Source organism: Onychomys torridus, chromosome 3, assembly GCF_903995425.1.
Source record: "Onychomys torridus chromosome 3, mOncTor1.1, whole genome shotgun sequence".
In the NCBI taxonomy this organism is placed as follows: Eukaryota; Metazoa; Chordata; class Mammalia; order Rodentia; family Cricetidae; genus Onychomys; species Onychomys torridus.
Window position 1 is genome coordinate 61,236,738 of NC_050445.1, and position 18,932 is coordinate 61,255,669.

An 18,932-nucleotide genomic window follows, 5' to 3' on the forward strand; every position below is an offset into this window, starting at 1 on the left:
GCTTTTCTGGAAAGCAAGCTAGGAGAGGTTAGACAATGTCAAGTTATTCAGGAATAAGACATTGGTTTTAACAGTCCGAGACGTCTTCAGTTGCAGGAACTCTGCCAGTGACAGCTCAATGGATATATGCGCTCTTGAACATCTCTATGGAGTCCTGAGAACTGTTCTTCTGCAGAAGTGCTTGCTACGCATCAATCTGTTTTCCAGTTTACAAGTTTTCAACGAAGTTTAGTCACACCTTGCTTCCCAACATCCCACTAAAACAATGCTGGTCTCCATCCATTCTCACCTTCATCCAGCACTCCTCTTTCTCCTCGACACCCATTCCCATCACATTGTTCAGTTGAACAGTCTCCTTTGGTGGAGGGAGAGAGGACAGGTAGGTGCCGTACAAGAAAAGAGCATCAGGGACCTCATCATCTAAATGTGTGCTTCTGAGACTGCTCAGTGGAACACATTGTCTTCAAACAGCACAGAGCTGGGGCCTGGGGCTTCTTGGGTTTTCTTTGTTATTCACTAAAAACAGATCGACTGAGATCCTCCCAACAGGCAGTAACACGTATAGTGTCTCTCTCTCTCTCTCTCTCTCTCTCTCTCTGTCTCTGTCTCTCTCTGTGTCTCTGTCTCTTATACACACACACACACACACACACACACACACACACACACACACAATCCCTGTACCCCCCTCCCTTCTCTTTTTTTAAGCAATGCTTTGTTGTGCTAAAACTAGTTGGACGAGTTAGGGTGTTGCTCTGCTCCGGAGGCCCTGGCCAATGGAACCCGATCCACCCCGCTGTGCGTAAGCGCGCAATTAAGGATTTAACCAAGGCTGTGCTGCGCCTCAGCCAGCAGTCAGCCTGCGGGAGACAGAGCCTCCACGACTCCCAGCCTCCTCCTCCCCGCCGCCGCCTCCTCCTCTTCCTCCTCCTCCTCCCTCGCTCCCACAGCCATGTCTGCTTAGACCAGAGCAGCTCCACAGCCAATTCAGGCAGCAGCGGCCGCCGCAACAGCAGGACAGCCACCGCTCGGGAGCTATGACAGGAGTGTTTGACAGAAGAGTCCCCAGCATCCGATCCGGCGACTTCCAAGCTCCGTTCCCGACGTCTGCCGCCATGCACCATCCGTCTCAGGAATCGCCAACTTTGCCCGAGTCGTCGGCCACCGATTCTGACTACTACAGTCCCGCGGGGGCCGCCCCGCACGGCTACTGCTCTCCTACCTCTGCTTCCTACGGCAAAGCGCTCAACCCCTACCAGTACCAGTACCACGGCGTGAACGGCTCCGCCGCCGGCTACCCGGCCAAGGCTTACGCCGACTACAGCTACGCCAGCCCCTACCACCAGTACGGTGGCGCCTACAACCGCGTCCCGAGTGCCACCAGCCAGCCAGGTAGGCGCGCGGAGGCGGGAGGCAGGTACCCAGGGCATCGTCACCCGGCGGGCGTGAGGTGGGGTGGTAGATGAGGGCCACGCTGTCCATAGCACTACAAAGTAGGAGGGAGTGGGAACTGCAAACAGGAAGGCATTTCCCCAGGCAATTTGGGGGTTTTCGGTGGAGGAACCTCGGGGAGGTTTAGTCGGGTGTTTTCCCTCCAGCGGCCCTGGGGGGGCGGGGGGGGTCCCTCCTTAGCTGGATTCCTAACTTGCCTAGCCAGAAAGCCAGCTAGGCTGGAAAGAGGCTGAGGGGGTTGGGTGGGGGGGTGTCAAGCAGCCCCAGTGGTGTTTGCGTAATAAAAGGAAAGTTAGTTGGAAATCTGGGTGAGCGTGCTGAGTTGGTGAGATCTAGTGTGGATTAGCCTGAGAAGCGCCCCGAGGCCTTGCAGTGCGGGTGCCTGCAGCTCACCGGGTGGCCTGAGGGCCGGAGGGCTGCAGCGGGACAGAGAAGAGTGAGCAGGGAATTTTGCGGTTTATCCAAGGCATTTCCAAACACAAAAAGGCCATTTAAAATAGCGGAGGGTTGCTGAGAGGTCACGTTGTTAGAGGGATTTTTTTTCCCCTTCACTCTCTCCTTAGGTGACTAAAATTTGTCTGCCTCCTCCTTCCTCGCCGCCTCCTTTTTCCCGTCCACCTTGAAACTTGCTCAGAGTTACAGTGGGGTAGTGAGCTTGGGCGGTAAATGAGAGGCGTGAAGTCTCGGAGGAGAAGTTTGACTGGTCGATTTTGATCTCTCCTCACCGACACATTAATAAGCCTGCTAATATTAGCATCCCCTACTCCAGCAGAGTGGAGACCACAGCCCTCATCCTCCACCCTTCCTCTGGCAGCAGCTTCACACACACAGGCTTTCCCACTCCGTCCAGCTCCTAGAACTTTGGGGGGAAGGGGCCATGTGGCCGAGAGGCATGTTTGCCAAACACTGGTTCAGAGACACCCCCCTCTCCCAGCGGTGTACATTTATAACAGTGAGAATTCTTCCTGGTTCTCTCCCCTTTATTACGAAAACATCTTCCCGACAGATTCCTTTTCAATATATCTCTGATTGAACTTTGAGTCTGTTCCTGCCGCTGTCTCTGTATTTGTGCATAAGGGGAAGATTTTTTTTTTTTTTTTTTTTTTTTTTGGCCAAGAACATATTAAGTCTATTTGTAAAAGAAACCAGACACATCCGTGCCCTCGCAGATCTGCAGTGAGATTATGGGGGCTGCATAATCGGCTCTCTGTCTGCGCGGCCCCGACCGACCGCTTGCCTCTGCAGTGAAGGAACATAGTTTGCTTGTTGGTCTTTGAACTTTGGAGACCTTGGCTAGCGTCTTCCCTGCCCAAGCGTCTAGCCTCTGCGGGCGCCCGAACAGACGCCGACAGAAGCGGGGTCATAGCCCAGGGCCTCCTCACTTGACGCCCTGGGAATGGAGTGGGTATCATGCCCCAGAAATGCCAGGGAGCCCAGGGTGAATGAATGTGGGGGGGGGGGGGGGGGGGGGATGTCTGAGGGAAGTAAGCATCCCTAAAATGAAGGAGCAGCCGATTGTGTACGAGGTGCCTCAGGGCATGCAGTAGCCATTAATCCGGTACTGGCCGGCTCTTCTATATATGATTTGGGGAAGGGGCGGGTTTCATTGAGAAGTCAAGGTGGGTGATACTGGGCAAGAGAGAGAAGACTGCATACTTAAAAACAATAAAACCTCAGTGATTTGAGGGCCGGTGCAAAAGAGCCGTTGTCTGCCCAGAAGCTCTAACCGAGTCTGTTTTGATTGTTTAGAGAAAGAAGTGGCGGAGCCAGAGGTGAGGATGGTGAACGGTAAACCAAAGAAAGTTCGTAAACCCAGGACTATTTATTCCAGCTTTCAGCTGGCCGCGTTACAGAGAAGGTTTCAGAAGACTCAGTACCTCGCCCTGCCAGAACGCGCCGAGTTGGCTGCCTCTCTAGGACTGACGCAAACACAGGTAAATCCGGCCGCCGCCGGGTACCGGCCCCGCCTGGCCTGCAAGCCGGGCTGGGCCGCGTGGTTCGGTCCCGACTGGCTGGAGCCGAAACCCTAGAATTCTGCAGACACAGATAGACAGACACTCGCCCTTGCGTCCTTCCCTCCACGAGCCAGGCCTGTGAACGACACGTGGCGGTGGGCGCGGGATTCGTCGTTTGTCCCGAGTTGCCCCCCCCCCCCCCCTTTAGCCACCGAGGGCTGAGGACCAACATTCCAGAGTGAAAACAGGGGTAGGAGTATGGGGGGGGGGGGCGGGCGGACACCTCTCTCGCGTTCTTAAGAAATGTCTGGGTCTCTTCACAATGAGAAGCTTCCAGGCACAGTGGCCTGGCTGTGGTCTCCGGCCGTGCAGAGGCCTGGATCGTCGTGTCCCGGTCGTGTCCTATGCCCGAGGCAGCTGGAAGCTGCAGCAGCCTGAGGGTCGCGAGGTGGGGGGGGGGGGCGCTGTTGTACGGGGAAACCCTCCTGGCTTGTCCCCCTTCTTGTCCCTCCCACTCCAACTGGCTGGGGCCTAGAATAAAGAATGCTCTAGTCGCCGCCTAGAGCTTCAGGCAGAGTCTGGCCTCCCAGTGCCGAGGGGAGTGAAAGGAGTCCGGCAGGAATTGGGAAATCGCTCCCTTCCCTTGGCACACTCAGCCTTCAGTCTGGCCCACGCCCCTTCCCCCCCCCCCAGCCCCCCCCCCCCTGGGGCTCTAGCCTTCGAGTACTCTTAGCCGGTGCACCGGTGCACAGGCCCACAGGAGCGCTCAGGTCCAGAGATAATAAAAGACAAAGCCTTGGGGTCTCACCCTACTGAAGCCCGGTGCTGCCTGAGCTGGCCAGGGCTCCCTCTGCGGGCCCCATTCCTTGCGTAGAGTGAGGCTGCACATCGTGGCAGTAGGTGGGCAGCTGCTGGGAGAAACCCCGGACTGGGTAGTCTAGGGTCCAGAAGAGCCCTCACTCACCGGCCAGGGAAAGGCGCGGGCAACCTCTGAGTGTCCCGGTAACGTGTGCCTTTGTTCCCCCACCCAGGTGAAAATCTGGTTTCAGAACAAAAGATCCAAGATCAAGAAGATCATGAAAAACGGGGAGATGCCCCCGGAGCACAGTCCCAGCTCCAGCGACCCTATGGCGTGTAACTCGCCACAGTCACCAGCGGTGTGGGAGCCCCAGGGCTCATCCCGCTCTCTCAGCCACCACCCTCATGCCCACCCTCCGACCTCCAACCAGTCCCCCGCGTCCAGCTACTTGGAGAACTCGGCTTCCTGGTACCCAAGCGCAACCAGCTCAATCAATTCCCACCTGCCGCCGCCGGGCTCCTTGCAGCACCCGCTGGCCCTGGCCTCCGGGACGCTCTATTAGATGGGCTGCTTGCTCTGTCTTTCTTGCTCAGTTTTGGGACTACAGTGTTTTGCTTTTAGAAATCAGAAAGAAAGGAATTCATACGGGGATGTTCGGAAAATGGAAACAACAAAAAGGTTCACGTGTAAAGCTTTTTTTTTTTTTTTTTTTTTTTTTTGCATGTAAGTTATTGCATTTCAAAGGACCCCCTCCCCTTTTTTTACGGAAAAAAAAATCCTTTTTTTTTTTTGTGCAACTGTGGACACTATCAATGGTGCCTTGAAATCTATGACCTCAACTTTTCAAAAGACGTTTTTCAATGTTATTTTAACCGTGTAAATAAGTGTAGATAGAGGAATTAAACTGTATATTCTGGATAAATAAAATTATTTCGACCATGAAAACTGTTCCTCTTTGGCCCCTCGATAACTGGTTAGTGAGGTTCTATGCAGGCGATTAAGAGCAGACAAATTTTTCAGAAATCCAAGAATACAAAGCAGAAGTCAGGAGCTGCGTGGGGCAGAAATAGGTTTGTGCTGGACGCTGTGTTCTATGTATCTGTCTGCACATGTGGTCTGTTTATAGTACTGTCATGTTTAGGGTGTTTTTTTTCCTAACCACAAAACCATTTAAATGATATTAAATATAACTCCAATTGTTTCATGTAGAAAGGAATATTGAAATCTAAATACATTTCTACAACCCTGTATGTGAGTAAGAAGGCAACAGAAATCCCTCAACCTGGAATTCTAAGTTCCAAGTGATTCTGATGGGGAACTCCTCCTCCATCAACGTATGTATTGCAATTAGACAGATTATGATCCTTTTGAAAATGAGCACCCCAAGGAATGAGAAAGGTAAAGGAAGTCTGTTTTCATTCCTTCTGTGTTTTCAAAACTGAAATGTTGGGACATAGTAAGTGATAGCTTATGCCTTGGAGTCCTAATGTGTATGACTAGACATTTGCCAGGTTCTTTCAGGCAAGGAAATATCATAAGGGTAGAGAACTAAAGCACTAGACCAAACAAGGAATACCCGGTAGGGAGCATTCCTTTTCTTAAAAGAAGAAGAAGAAGAAGAAGAAGAAGAAGAAGAAGAAGAAGAAGAAGAAGAAGAAGAAGAAGAAGGAACTGGAGGGGGGGCTTCGAGGCCTTATGTTGATTTCATTCCATAGGAGATGATTTCTCAATATAATTGCCTTTCACTATCATCTGTACTTTGTGGCTCTTTCAGGAGCAGTGTCTGCTCTGCTTTTACAGAAAACAGTAGCAAAGCTAGTTCTAAACCGTAGGAATGGGATCTTCGCTGGGATTTCTTTGTGAAGCCATCTTTAAGGCAGGGATGTATGAGTTGCAGCAACCTGGCCCCTGACTTGCCCTTTCCTTATGCCTCTGCATGTAGATATCTAGACTATGCCCAGAGCTCTAGCCTGGGTCCAGAGCTATGCCCCCAGGACTGAATTATAGGCATCTTTGTGGCTGGCTGTCCTTCAGTTCACCTAAATCTTTTTCCTTATGACACCAAAGGAACATACAGTGTTGGAAATTACTAGATTTATGGGAAATAGTACACAGATAGGAAGTCGGTTGCAGTAAATGTGACAAAGGAGCTCTCTTGGGGAGGGGGGATTAGAACATAAAAAATTACATCCTGTCATCTGAGGATTTCAGAGAGGACCTTGCCAACCAGTGAGAACCAGAGGCATGCTGTATGCCCTTGGGCCATTTATAGAGTCAGCCTGTCTCCTCAATCTCTCCCTTCCTTCCCTCCTTCCCTCCCCCCTCCCTCCCTCCCTCCTTCCTTCCTTCCTTCCCACCAAACTTCTACCTCCATTTTTTCTCCCTCCCCCTTTCTTTTCCTTTTTTTCACAAGTGACACCAAGCCCACCAGTTTGGCACTTCTTGGGCCTTGGGGGTGGCTGAGGCCCACATCCAGGCAGCCTGGGCTGTTGAACCCTGCCTAAACAGGAGAGCATCTCCAAAAACTCTTTCCTGTCCTCACCGCCTTCCACCTGGGGTGGGTGATGATGTTAGGGGCGACCCCAGCCCCATCTCATTTTCTGCAGTAGCAGGGTAGAACGGGGGAACAGATGAAGGTGTCTATTTTCTGCTCTCTACTTGCAAAGATTTCAGCAGTTTCCATGACACTAAAAGCCCAGAGCTTTCTGAAGGCTTGCTCTCCATTTCCAGGACCTGGCCTGTTCCCACCCCAGGGTGTGTGTTTGGGAAGGTTGGCCGCGGCAGCGCACCCACCGCACACCCCCAATATTTCCCGCCCACTGGTTTCCCAGGAGTGTCAAAAATGTGCTTGGAACGTGCTCTTTCCATTTTGACACTGGGAGAGGGTGGCTGCCATCTCCCTGCTCGCGTTCCTGGTGGATAGGGGTGTGTGTGGTTTCTTCACTACCTCTGACCCCGGGACTCAGCCAAGCGGAGGGAAGGGCGGGTCCAGGCCTTTCTCAGGGAAAAAGAGGGATGCTCTTTAATCATTGCCCTTCACCCCAAGCCAGGGCATTACTAGTTGTTAAGGACACTAAAGCTAGTTTGCTTGGGGCCAAGCCTAGCGCGGCAACAGCGTCGGGGAGGGGTTTGGGGGATGGTTTCAGGATTCCTCCCCTTGTGCCAGCCCCCTTGCTCCTCTAGTAGTGGTCTCCTGCTCTTCTTTTTTTTTTTTTTTTTTTTTTTTTTAAACTTGGTTGGGGAGCGGTGAACAAAAAATATTCTGGCAAGTGAGTCGCAACGGGCTTTCCTGGCACCACAGGGATTCTCCCCGGGGAATTAACTCCCTGCAGTCCTGTGCCCAAGGATGTAAAAATAACAGATCCTCAGCAAAGTCTAAAAATATCTCTTTCTCTTGCCCTCCCTCTCACCTTCTTAAGCTCTCCATTGTTTCTCCGTGTATCTAACAGGCGCGCATCATTCCTCACAATATTTTGGCCCTGGCAGACTCCATTCTCCCTGGACTTCAAACCCGGAGTCGCGGGTGCCTGCCCATTCTGTTCCTCACTTGCATAGTTCTCTGTTAATACCCCCACGATGAATCAAGCAAACTTCGGAATTAATTTTCTTTACAGTGGACCCCCATCTCCACCCAATACTTTCAATTTCCACCTTCAGACCTCCCTGCAAAGCCCAGGAGACCCAGAGTATGTTGGCAGGGCTCGAGTGAATTTTTTTTTTCCTATGCCCTGCCCGCCTCCCGGGCCCTCCTGTAGAAGATCAGCTAAATTGGCCTTTGTTTGAGACTTGGGTTGGGTTGGGCGGGTTTCTACTCTCTTTCTCTCCCTTTTTCCTGGCGGCCACCTCCTTGTGGGACAGGAGGCGGCCTGGGGATCCGAGGGAAGCTGCATTCCTGTGGGTGCCAGGCGGCTCCAGTGCTGAGCCACAGGGCCTGAGACACACACACTGAAGAATCCGCAGACCTCGCTGCCCTTGATCTCACTCTCTTGCTTGCTCTTTCCCTCGCGTCGGGCACCTACCCGGGAGCCAGTCCACTCCTACTCGGATCCACCCAGGGCTCGGCCTTGCATAGGAGAGTTTTGACCCACACAAAGATGTACACGCATCCCCTCCCAGTGACACCAGCCAGAACAGCATCTCTCTGCCTAAGGACAGCCCTCTCTCTCCCGCCCCTTATACCACAACCCAAGGCGCGCCGGCTAGCCTCCCGTGGCTCCTTTGATCGCACCGGACGCCCAGTGGCTCACGATGTCCCGGCGGTGCGGTTCAGAATTACCCACACCGCGCCTAGGCCGTACATTCGAGCTCACTGCGGCCTCCACACAGTTCAGTATCTAGCACTCTCCAGCCCGAATTGCCCTGGATGCCTGCTGGAAACTGCTCTGCACTCCCCCTCTGCTCCTTGCTTCTTGTGGTTCCCAAAGAAGGACCTTTAGGACTACTCAGCCACCCACCTCCCAGTCCCCTCCCCCACCTCCTGGTTCCAGCGCCTCCCACTGGCCACTGGGAGCCCGCCAACCACGAGCTCTCCAGCCCCTCAGGGAAGGCACACCCCGAGGGCAGTAGCTGGGAGACACAGCTGGGAAGTGCGCCACCCTGGAGGATCAGTGTGCCACCACCTAGCGCCTCACTCTCAAGCAACCCCCACCCCATTGGCTGGGTGCCCGTTCCCACTGGCCAGAGCTTGGGGAGGGGGCTTTTGGGCTGGCTTCTGTTCCCCCCCACGCCCCGCCCCCGCTCCCGGCTTCCCTCTGCTTGTTCCCAGGTTGCCCGCAGACCCAGTCCCAGTCCAGACGAAATTTGGGTCTCGAAATTAGCCGGAATCGCGGTGGTACACGTGGGATTGGTTAAATCTTTTCTACATAGCCTGTACCGGCGACCTGCATCCCAGGCGTTTTCTTGTGCCTCTGACGGGCCTTAGATTTCTTAGCGGTGCAAGGCAGAAAGTATACAATGTATCTACTGCCCGAGGAAAACTGGATTGAGGGGTACAGGAGCCTTCCGTTTCAGTCACCGAGGGCTGCCCGCTGTAATGTAATAACCCGCTTTATACTTTGAGTTCTAACCTCAAAGATAGAAACAGAGAATTTACGCGATCCCTCTTTAAAGCACTGCAGAGTCCGGTTTTTACTGCGATTGAATGTTTCTGAGCTGTTGTTCGCTTGGACTTACTTACTTCTGATTTATGGGGTTCCGACGGAATCTCTTTGCCAAGAGCACATGTATTATTGAGTCTGTTCCACATCCTAAACCAAGATTTATATAAAACCATGAAATACCACACATTGCGACCTTTCACCACAGGAGTGGGGTAGGGGGAGGCTTCAGGACCTGAATCTGCGCGCGCGCGCGCACACACACACACACACACACACACACACACACACACACTCACTCCTGGTTTCAGTAACAATTCTCTGTGGAATCCACCATACACAGTCTGCTGTATTTTTTTTTTTAAGACGTGGGTGGGAGTGAAGGATGGTAAACAGTTCCCAAGCTATGATTTATTTTAAAGCATTTTTTTTCTTGAAAGGCGTGAAAACAGAAACTGCCACTGGAAGCTTATTGTCATCCTAGGACTATTTCTGTCACTTGCCATTTGCAAGGTGGGGAAAGAGGGGCGTGGGGGGGGGGGGGGGGAGCAGGATATGGACTCAACTTTCATCTATAAACAGGGGTCACTAAACAGGGGACATTTCATCATTGCCCTTATATTCACAGGAGGTAGGGAGAGCCTGCTTGCCATCCCGCTGGGTGCCCCAGGCTGGGCAGCGTGTGGGTCTCTAAGGTGTTCTTGGGAGGAGGGGGAATCAACACAGTTGGCCTTGAGACAGAAAAGAGGCCCAGGGAATTCTCTGTGCTCAACATGGACAAACTGAAGTCCTGGGGATAGGGAGGTCTTTAGGTGTCTCTGACAGGGGTGTCCCTACCAGAATTAGACCAGCAAAGTCTCTACTAGGGCAGGGTCATCCTACTGGAAGTAATGGACTCCTCGGAGGGTTGACTCTGGGCCCAAGAACAGTCTTTCAATCTCTCTCCAGCCCCTCTCCCTGGGACTCTCTCATCCCTTTCTAGTCTGTCCTTTCGAACCTTGCCCAGTTAGGCACATTGTGACGCAGAAGCAGCCAGACTGACTTAGGGAGGTTTTAATTAATAAAGTTAATGACGAAATTAAAACAAATAGCCAAACCAACTGAAGACCGCAGCTTCCCAGTTGGCTACATTTAATTAACATCTACTAAAACATGTTCAGCTAATGTCCTCTAGGACACACTATAGCTTCTTCATTGGGAAAGAGGGCAGAGATGGAGCTGGGGGACAGAAACGCTTCGGAAGCAGCCAGGGCATTTTGCTCTGATGACAAGAGCGATTGCAAATTCATTTAAAATATGTTCATAACAAGTGACAGGCATGTTCTGAGGTGACTTTGGTGGAAACAATGGGGAAACTGACAAACGTTCTTTGCTGTGGGGGAGGGGCCATGGGGGAGGGGCCCCTTTAAATGTAGGGAAATGCTTTGGCAGTGGGAAGAAAGACAGGAGTATTTTAAAAAGAAAAGGAAGAAGGAGGAGGAGGAGAAATATTATTTGGAATTGCAGGCAGGCAGCAACAGCAGCCTCCGCAAATGCATCAGCTCTACACTGTTGAAGACTTGGACACACAATACTTCAGACCACTGATTTGCTATTTTCTTAATTCTGGCTCTTCTTTTTCCATATGAATCAAACAGTCTTTTGTCCTTCAGGGTTTGATTTGATCGCTACTGTTCACATTTCACTTTTGTATTTTCCTCTTCCTATACCATTACTCATTGAGTGCCCCGTGAAATTACAATCGTACATTTTCAACTCAGCAACCCATTTGCAGTGCAAAAAATAGGGTCTAAATAATGGCTGAATTAGCCCTACTGGACAGTTTCAGATGTAAGACTCTGTAATAATTATATTGCAGGCTGGATTAGGATGCTATTATCATAATCTGGACGTTTACAATTATCTGTAATTTGCAAAGATGCGCCAGGTCTTGATTACAGCAGCTTTTTTTTTTTTTTTTTTTTTTTTTTTTTTTTTTTTTTTTTTTTTTTTGTATCACGCTAACCATCACTAAACAGTGACAGTAATAACAGCTAATTTTGCTGGCAATATAAGAGGTGCTGGGGTGTGCAAACAATTTCACACCTGGATGTGCTCACTCAACCAAGAATATAGACACAGAGCTTCTGCCCTGAGACTCAGAAAAATACTCTCCTGTGCTTCGGCTCAGTATAGATTTCTAGACCCTGAACATTGCTTAAGAGATATTCACTGGGGTAAGTTTTTATTTCTGGCATACTTCTAGGTACTGTTTTTGTTTTTTTTTTTTTAATTTCTCATCTCACACTCTCCAAGCTGTGTTGTTGTGATTTTCTTGAACTGCAACTTTGTTTTCTAGGGTTTGCTTCTGATCTTTTAGTTTTCCTTTAACAGTAAAAGAGTTGATCTGGTGAAAATGGGATCCTTAAGAACCTGATTTGCCTGTCTTGCTTCTGTGCTGCTGATGTGTTTGGAGCAGTTTGTGACTGGAGACTAGGGAAAGACCAGGTTTCTGTGAGGTGTGGAAGGAGCCTAGAGTCCAAGCTAAGATCTATCTGAAAATTGTTATGTGCAATTGATCTTAGGTAAATATATTGAGGTTTTTACATGCAGCCGTGATTTTAGGTTTTGAGGCATCAAGAGATCGAACAGAACTGGCTGTGTGGCTTGCTTCTTTGCAGTCAGGTATGCGGATGCACGTTAGCAAAAGCAGGTGTGCCTGAATTTCTGGGCTTTGCAGCCCCTCAGACATCTTCTCTCCAGCTGGAGGAAAGTTTGTAGAATAACTGGCATCTGAAGCCCTTCAAGGCTGTAAGAGCTGTAGTGTGTGTGTGTGTGTGTGTGTGTGTGTGTGTGTGTGTGTGTAATGGGGGAAGGGAAAGCTATCCGGATCTTGGACCTTATTGCTTGCTGAACCCAAATGCAGTGACCCTAGGGTTAGAGGGTCATGATTGGTTGAGACACAGAATTGATATATGAAGCCAAGGAACCAGTTTAGTCTATGTACCAAAGAAGACAGTAGCAAAACGCTGTGCTGTTCTAGCTATAGATGACGCTGTTTCCTGATCCTGCAGATTTGATAAGCATCTAGAAATGTTTAGTGTAGGAGCCCACAATATCTTTGACTTCCCCCACACTGCAGAGAAAAGCTTTTCTACCATGGCAAGAACCTTTGCACTACCTTGAGTTCAAAGATAAGGAGGTGCTTATTTATTAGTGAGGAGGAGAAATTGTCTCTCTCCTATACCCTTACCCAATAGCTATGCTCCACACCCCCCCCCCCCCCCCCCCCTTAATATGGCCAGAATAGGGCTTTGGAACTCAAACTCTATAGCCTAGGAGGAAGTTTGAACGTGGGGAGGCGCAGTAGACACCTCAACTGGCAACGCCTTTCACCCATGCCCCTCCTACCAATCCCTCCCTCAGGGAATCAGTTTCCTAGGGGGTCAATACATTTTAAAAGAGAAAATATTAACCCTTGAAGTTCAGGGACGCAGTGGGAGCCCAGTTCTATGGAGAATTCCAGAGGGACTATCTCCAAGAATTTGTGTGATTAAGCTGATGTTAAGGAAGAGATAGAGATCGGATGAAGAGACACCATCGCCCTGCCTCCAACACAGTAACATACATTGGCTGGGTTTCAGAATTCCACACACTCACAGTGGTTTGGCGTATATTTGGTGAATTTTTTTTTTTTAAAGAAAAATTAGTGTTGGTTTGGATCTATGGTAGCTTTCTCTCTAACATAATTTGAATAATTCAGCAAAGCCCCACTACCAGCTGTACTTCTGCAGCCTCTTCCATTCTTTTCAGCATTATAATTTTGGTTAATTTTCAATTTTAGGTCCTACGTCTCTGCAATTTGTGTATGAATAACAGAATAATTTCCCTCTTTTGTTTCGCCTTTCCTGTTCCTGAATCTAAATAAAGATGGCTTTTTAGTATTAAAAGTGGAAGAAAATTACAGGTAATTATCTTTGACGGTAAAAACGCTGTAATCAGCGGGCTACATGAAAAATTACTCTAATTATGGCTGCATTTAAGAGAATGGAAAAAAACCTTCTTGTGGATAAAAACCTTAAATTGTCCCCAATGTCTGCTTCAAATTGGATGGCACTGCAGCTGGAGGCTTTGTTCAGAATTGATCCTGGGGAGCTACGAACCCAAAGTTTCACAGTAGGAAGGGGGAAAAAAGAAAAGAAAACATTTTTCCTAATGTAACAATGCGAATACTAGAAAATGACAAGACTGATCGGCTCTAAACCATTCTGAAGACTGACTGAGCGTGGAAGTTGCTCAACAAAAAAAGGAACGGGTATATTGGTAAGTAGTCTTTGCTTTGTGTCTAATTATAGTGACTGTCCTTTTGCACGACTGTATGTCGCTGTCATTATATGGAGCACTCTGAGTATCTCTATTGACTTCTGATAAATGGCTCAGTGGTTTCAAGGTTCATAATTTGAAGGATGCCCAGGTCTGTAGCCATTAATTCTCACAGTATGGGGCTTCCTGCTTGTGTGACGAAAAGACTTTTCATTTTCATTATTTCTTTGCTTTCCACGAGATCGGAAGGATGTGTTTCTCCCAGGATAGTAGTACATTTTTCTACCTCGCTAGCTTGCACTTGGGTTTTCAACATTAAGTAGTCAAAATTGTGCATTTTGCTTTCTGGGTTTGTTATTCTTTCCTCTTTTTAATTTTTTAACCGCTTCCAAAGGCAAATATAGCTGTACTATTTTGGCTGGGGAAAGGAGAATATTCAGATACAGACAGTACTGAAAATGGCTAGATGTCTAGAAATTAACCTTGGAATAGGTTATAATAATGTTAAAAATACAGAAGTGTGTATGAATCAACAGCAAAATTAAAATGCAAGGCCGAGAAAGTATCCACGGCTCATGTCAAAGTACCTGAGACGAAGGCTTGGGTGCAAACTGACATCTCTTCAGGCACTTGAGAAGTATACATAGAGCACCCCAGATAGGAAACAAATTATTTCAGAAAGGTAAAAATAAATAAATAAATAAATAATGGAAAGGGAGAAAGGATGAAGAGACAGAGACACATGGAGAAATAGAGGACACTCCCAACATTTTGTGGCTTTTACTCCATATATGAAAGAAGACAAAAACATACAAAGTATATATACAACTAAAATTCAACAATATATACAGAAATGGTTCTTGATATAAACGTCCCTATTAGCTTAGTGAATGCCACTATTCACCTAGGAAAGGTGTCAAAGCAATAGAATGGTGATTTTGGTTGTTTCCTTGGTCTTTCTTGATTCAGAGTTTGGAGGTGGGTTATGCAAAGAGCATTTCTCTTGTTGCTGTTACTATTTGTATTTAGTTGAATCTTCGGTCCCTGGTCATTGTATTTAGATAAGACCATGCAGTGTTTTCTTTGTGGCAATGTTCGAATTTGACAGCCAATTTTCTTCTTTCTTTAGAGAAGGGATAGTGTTTGGGGGGGGAGGGGTTCTTTCTTTCTTTCTTTCTTTCTTTCTTTCTTTCTCCTCCTCCTCCTCCTCCTCCTCCTCCTCCTCCTCCTCCTCCTCCTCCTTCTTTTAGTCTTGGATTGGCAAATAAAAATTCAGGAGTCCAAAATTGTCTTTTGTCACGTAATGTCTTAAATTCATTAAACAAGTAAAAATGCTGCCATGTTTGTGCAGATTGTTCTGTGGGTATAGAATGTTTTTTTTTGTTTGTTTGTTTGTTTGTTTGTTTTTAAAAAAACAAGTCACTTTGATGGAGAGTCCCAAAGAGGAAACTCAGGGCCTGGATCCCAAGGTGTGAGGGAAAGCATCCTAACAGTGATGGGTTTCCAGAACACTGGCACAGAAGCTAGTCTCTCTGTCTCTGTCTCTACCTGCCTGTCTGTCTGTCTGTCTCTCTCTCTGTGTGTCAGATGCAAAGTTACTTATTAAGGTTGCTGAAGAGAGGAGATTGTAGAAGGGGAAGAAAGGGCGAAAAGAAAGAAAGGAAAGAAAGAAAGATGAAGAAAGATTAAAAGGGTTGGAAAACAAGGAAGGAAAAGGAGGAAGAAGAGAGAGAGAGTGGTGAAGGAAGGAGGGAGGGAGGGAGAGAGAGAAAGGAGAACCAGATAACAGGGACAGTTCCTCTGAGCTCCTCCCTTAGGCTGTTTGGCAGATGCAGGTGAGTCCTGGATCCTCCCAGCTTCCTTCAGAAGTCCCGAGGCCGCCTCCACTCAGTCAGACAAGTCACATCATTTGTGGTCTCTGCATGGTGTCCTGGTGTGGTGAGGAGTACCAGTGAGAATACCCAGGCATGTAGCTGTTGGGGGGCATACTGACGCCCTTGGCCGAGGCGGAAACGTCCCACACTGGAGGCAGAGCTGGAGAGCGTGGAGACAGGGCTGCTGAACCTGGGAGAGGGTCACTCTCATGGGGGTTACTGCCCTGCTTCAGCAATTTCTTAAACTTAGAGCGTTTATTCTGAAACCATATCTTCACCTGCAAGAAATGCAGCAATCATTAGGCCAGATAAACATCAGAACAGTGCCTTCAATGTCATCCTAGACTCAAGAAGCAATATAAAAACAAACAACAAAACAACCATTGTAATTCCAAAAAAGCCCATTCCCAGCCCTCTCCCTCCATTTCTTTACAGCCATCCCCATCCCTCCACTCTAGGCCTGCTTGATATCCTTTTTAGGATGCCTACAGTCTTTGTGATTCTTGGGTTGAATTTTAGCCTGGGTCTTAAGGCATCAACATAAAATTATAAATAAATCAAATGAGATCAGTGGACTAAAATTTTATGGATATTTACATGAAGTAGATTTTAGATCACAATCATACAACTAAATTTATCACCTTCAATTACTCACTTTTTATATTTATCAACCCAAAGCTCGCAAAGTTATGCATATCCAGGTAGCAAATGACTATGAATTGATTAAAGGCTGTATGTTTACAACCAAATACCTTGAACATACCTATGCATATTGTACACATCCCATGCGATATGCCTGGGATATCTTTCTCCAGACAGAAATATTCTTCCAGTCCTGCAGGGTTTAAGAAATGCACCATCCCCCAATTCCCTACTTAGTATGTTGCTTAAGCAAACAGAGGTCATCCATCATCACATGGTTGGGATAGCTACTAGATTCAAAGGCCCCTGAAAACCACATGTGAATCACAAATCAGTGTTGGCAGCTTAATTAGGTCAACAACCCAAATTTTTTGATGAAAGAAAATCTATACTGCAGCTTTACCTTTAAAATTCTTGAATCTGTTTTTCTAAGAATAATGGGAGTCACGGAGCATCTAGAGCTCTTTCGTAGAGAAAGCCTCAAATATTTTCAGTGGCAACATGACAATAGCAACCAGGCTGATGGAGAAGAGCTTAAGGAAGTGGCCTGAGGACACGGTTCTACAGGGTCTTGGCAACTGTCTTGTAAGGCCCGAAGTTCCCTTGCTGCATGAAGATGGCAAATGCCATGATCGGCCTCTTCATCTCATTCAGTTGGCTTAACTGGAGGCTTAAGAGTGCAGCCTGATATACTCACCTCTAGGCCCCTTTCCGAAATCTGAAATGTCCAGCACATCTTTCAAGTCAGCAGGACTGTTATCTGTGGTGTCCCAGGCCATACTTTGGGGAATATTCTCTGTTTTTCAATTCTGTCAAGTCCTGTGCTCCAAGGAAATACCTCAACCCGCGCACTATTTGGTACCAGGGTGATTTAACCACTGAGCTAAAGCAACCTCCAGAAACCCCACCTTACCCACCCTGGAGTGAATGGCTTGCCCATGGATGCCTTTGTTAAGCTACTGGAAAACACGTCTAGTTAACTTTTGCTGCTGGTCTCAGCTCTTAAGTTTTCTTCCTATGTCAGTGAGTTGAAATTCTTATTAGCTCCCAGGGGCCACAAAAGGATCCTTAAGAAAGGGCCTTATTTTGCTTCCTAGCTGGATTCCCGCTCCCCCCCCCCACAACACACACACACACACACACACACACACACACACACACACACACACACCATTGTTTTGTTTCATGTTAGTCTGCTCTGGAATCGGATTTGTTTGAATTATACTTTTGTTCACCAAAAGATGCTAAGCTCAGCTGGGGTCGCAGAGGGTTGGTGTCTATGCAAATCCAATCCAGCATTCAATACCATGTCATTTGTTCCAAACTGTGTGATCCCAGGAAAGCGCGCAAGTGGAGCACAAGCATTTGCCATTTATCTCCTTCCATGCTTGGTCGACTAGGCCAAGAATTCCTCCTGGTGTGCTCTCTGCACGATTTGCAAGCGGGGCCAGCATTTCGGGGGTACTTGGGCTTCTCGGGAATTACCTGTGTTTGTGTCAGTCCTAAGGAAGCAGCCAGTTCGGCTCTCTCGGGAAGGGCCAGGTACTGAGTCTGCTGAAAGCGATGATTTAAAGCCTGGAGCTGCAGGCTGGAATAAATGGTCCGAGGCTTCCGAATCTTTTTCCCCTTTCCGTTGAACCTGATTTCTCCGTTTTCAATCACTGTAGTTTTTTGTTGATCTGTAAGCAAATGACAAAGAGGAGCGGTCAGCCGTGAGGCTACTGCTACCTTCTCCCTTCATGTGACAAGGCCTGTTAGTTTCCCCCCCCCCCCCCAAGTTTAAAAAGGAGATTCTTGTAGTACTCCCACTATGCCCTGAACTCCCTGGGTCCAGAGTAGCCGTGTGTCCCCAGAGACTGTGGAATCTTCCCCCTGACTGTGCCTCTAGGCCTAACAATGCATGGTGGTGGCCGAATCTAGGAAACCCGCTGCATAATAGCGGCGCTCCGCAGCAGCGGAGACACGCGCTGGCGGCTATCCGGAGTCCGCGGCTCTGCGAGGCTTCTGCTCTCTGGGCCGAGAGCGGCTTCTTGGCCTGGCTTTTTACAATGCCTGAAGCTGCATCTGAGCCACCCCGGTGTTTACGTGGCCACTTGGTTTTGTGTCATTCAGTTGCAAGCTTAAGTGCTTTAAGTGCCTTCCGTATGTTCGAAATGATTCTACTCGTGTGGATCAAAACGCAGGAACAAAACACAATCAGGAGTTCAGAGCAGCCCCAGAGCAGGCTGCAACTCTCTGGACAGCAGAGAGCTATCAACCCCAGGCCCTCTGTTTCACCTCCAAGAACAAAGGAGCGGCCAGAGTACTATGGAAAACCCAGAGAGAGGGGGCCGGGTCAGGATGGGGGGCAGGGACACCTCAAAGCTCACAGGGGTAAGAAAAAGCCCAATAGTCATTAGCTTAACTGAATCTATCGGCTGCAACCGCTTCGTTCCAAGTCACCAAGGCGCACCAGGTGCCCCACGCAAAGTAGGCCACTGCTTGCCCAGCGTGGGGTGGGAAGCCTAACTAGCTCTTCAGTCCTAGCCCAGGAATGTCCCCAGACCCGACAAATGCGGGTTACTGTCAGAGGGAAGGGACAAGGCAGTGGGCGCGCAGAGCCCGTGGGCTGGAGGGCGCAGTAAGGACGGTGAAGCGAGACTAGCGCACCGCCCGGGAGCGCAATGGGAACCGCGCGCAGGAGGCAGGGGAGCCAGGCCGGCGGCAGGGCCAGCCAGCCAGGGGTCCAGGCGGCGGGAAGGGGCCCGGCTGGGAGAGGCCGGCAGGCAGGCGCCAGGCGAGCGGGAGCGCACGGGGCCCGGCTGGGGGCGCG

The 18,932-nt window shown here is 48.9% G+C and overlaps 2 protein-coding genes across 3 annotated transcripts in view; one reads left to right on the forward strand and one right to left on the reverse strand.

Moving 5' to 3' along the window:
- Window positions 1-856: 856 nt before the first annotated feature.
- Dlx5 (distal-less homeobox 5) lies at window positions 857-5,151 on the forward strand. 2 transcript variants are annotated; one of them, XM_036182617.1, is made up of 3 exons: window positions 857-1,392; window positions 3,202-3,386; window positions 4,439-5,151. In XM_036182617.1, exons 1-3 carry the CDS (start codon window positions 1,038-1,040, stop codon window positions 4,766-4,768), a joined length of 870 nt encoding a protein of 289 aa, XP_036038510.1. In that variant the 5' UTR covers window positions 857-1,037; the 3' UTR covers window positions 4,769-5,151. The 2 variants fall into 2 exon arrangements, with proteins under 2 accessions (XP_036038510.1, XP_036038511.1); XM_036182618.1 differs by having other exon boundaries at window positions 874-1,392; window positions 3,284-3,386.
- A 10,189-nt stretch (window positions 5,152-15,340) lies between these two features.
- Window positions 15,341-18,932, reverse strand: part of Dlx6 (distal-less homeobox 6) — a 4,279-nt gene continuing 687 nt past the window's right edge. Inside the window, exons 2-3 of the mRNA XM_036182275.1 lie at window positions 17,606-17,799; window positions 15,341-15,756 (exon numbers count right to left, since the gene is read on the reverse strand). Of these exons, the coding sequence (XP_036038168.1) occupies window positions 15,505-15,756; window positions 17,606-17,799 (446 nt within the window). The 3' untranslated portion in view covers window positions 15,341-15,504. The remainder of the gene's footprint in view (window positions 15,757-17,605; window positions 17,800-18,932) is intronic.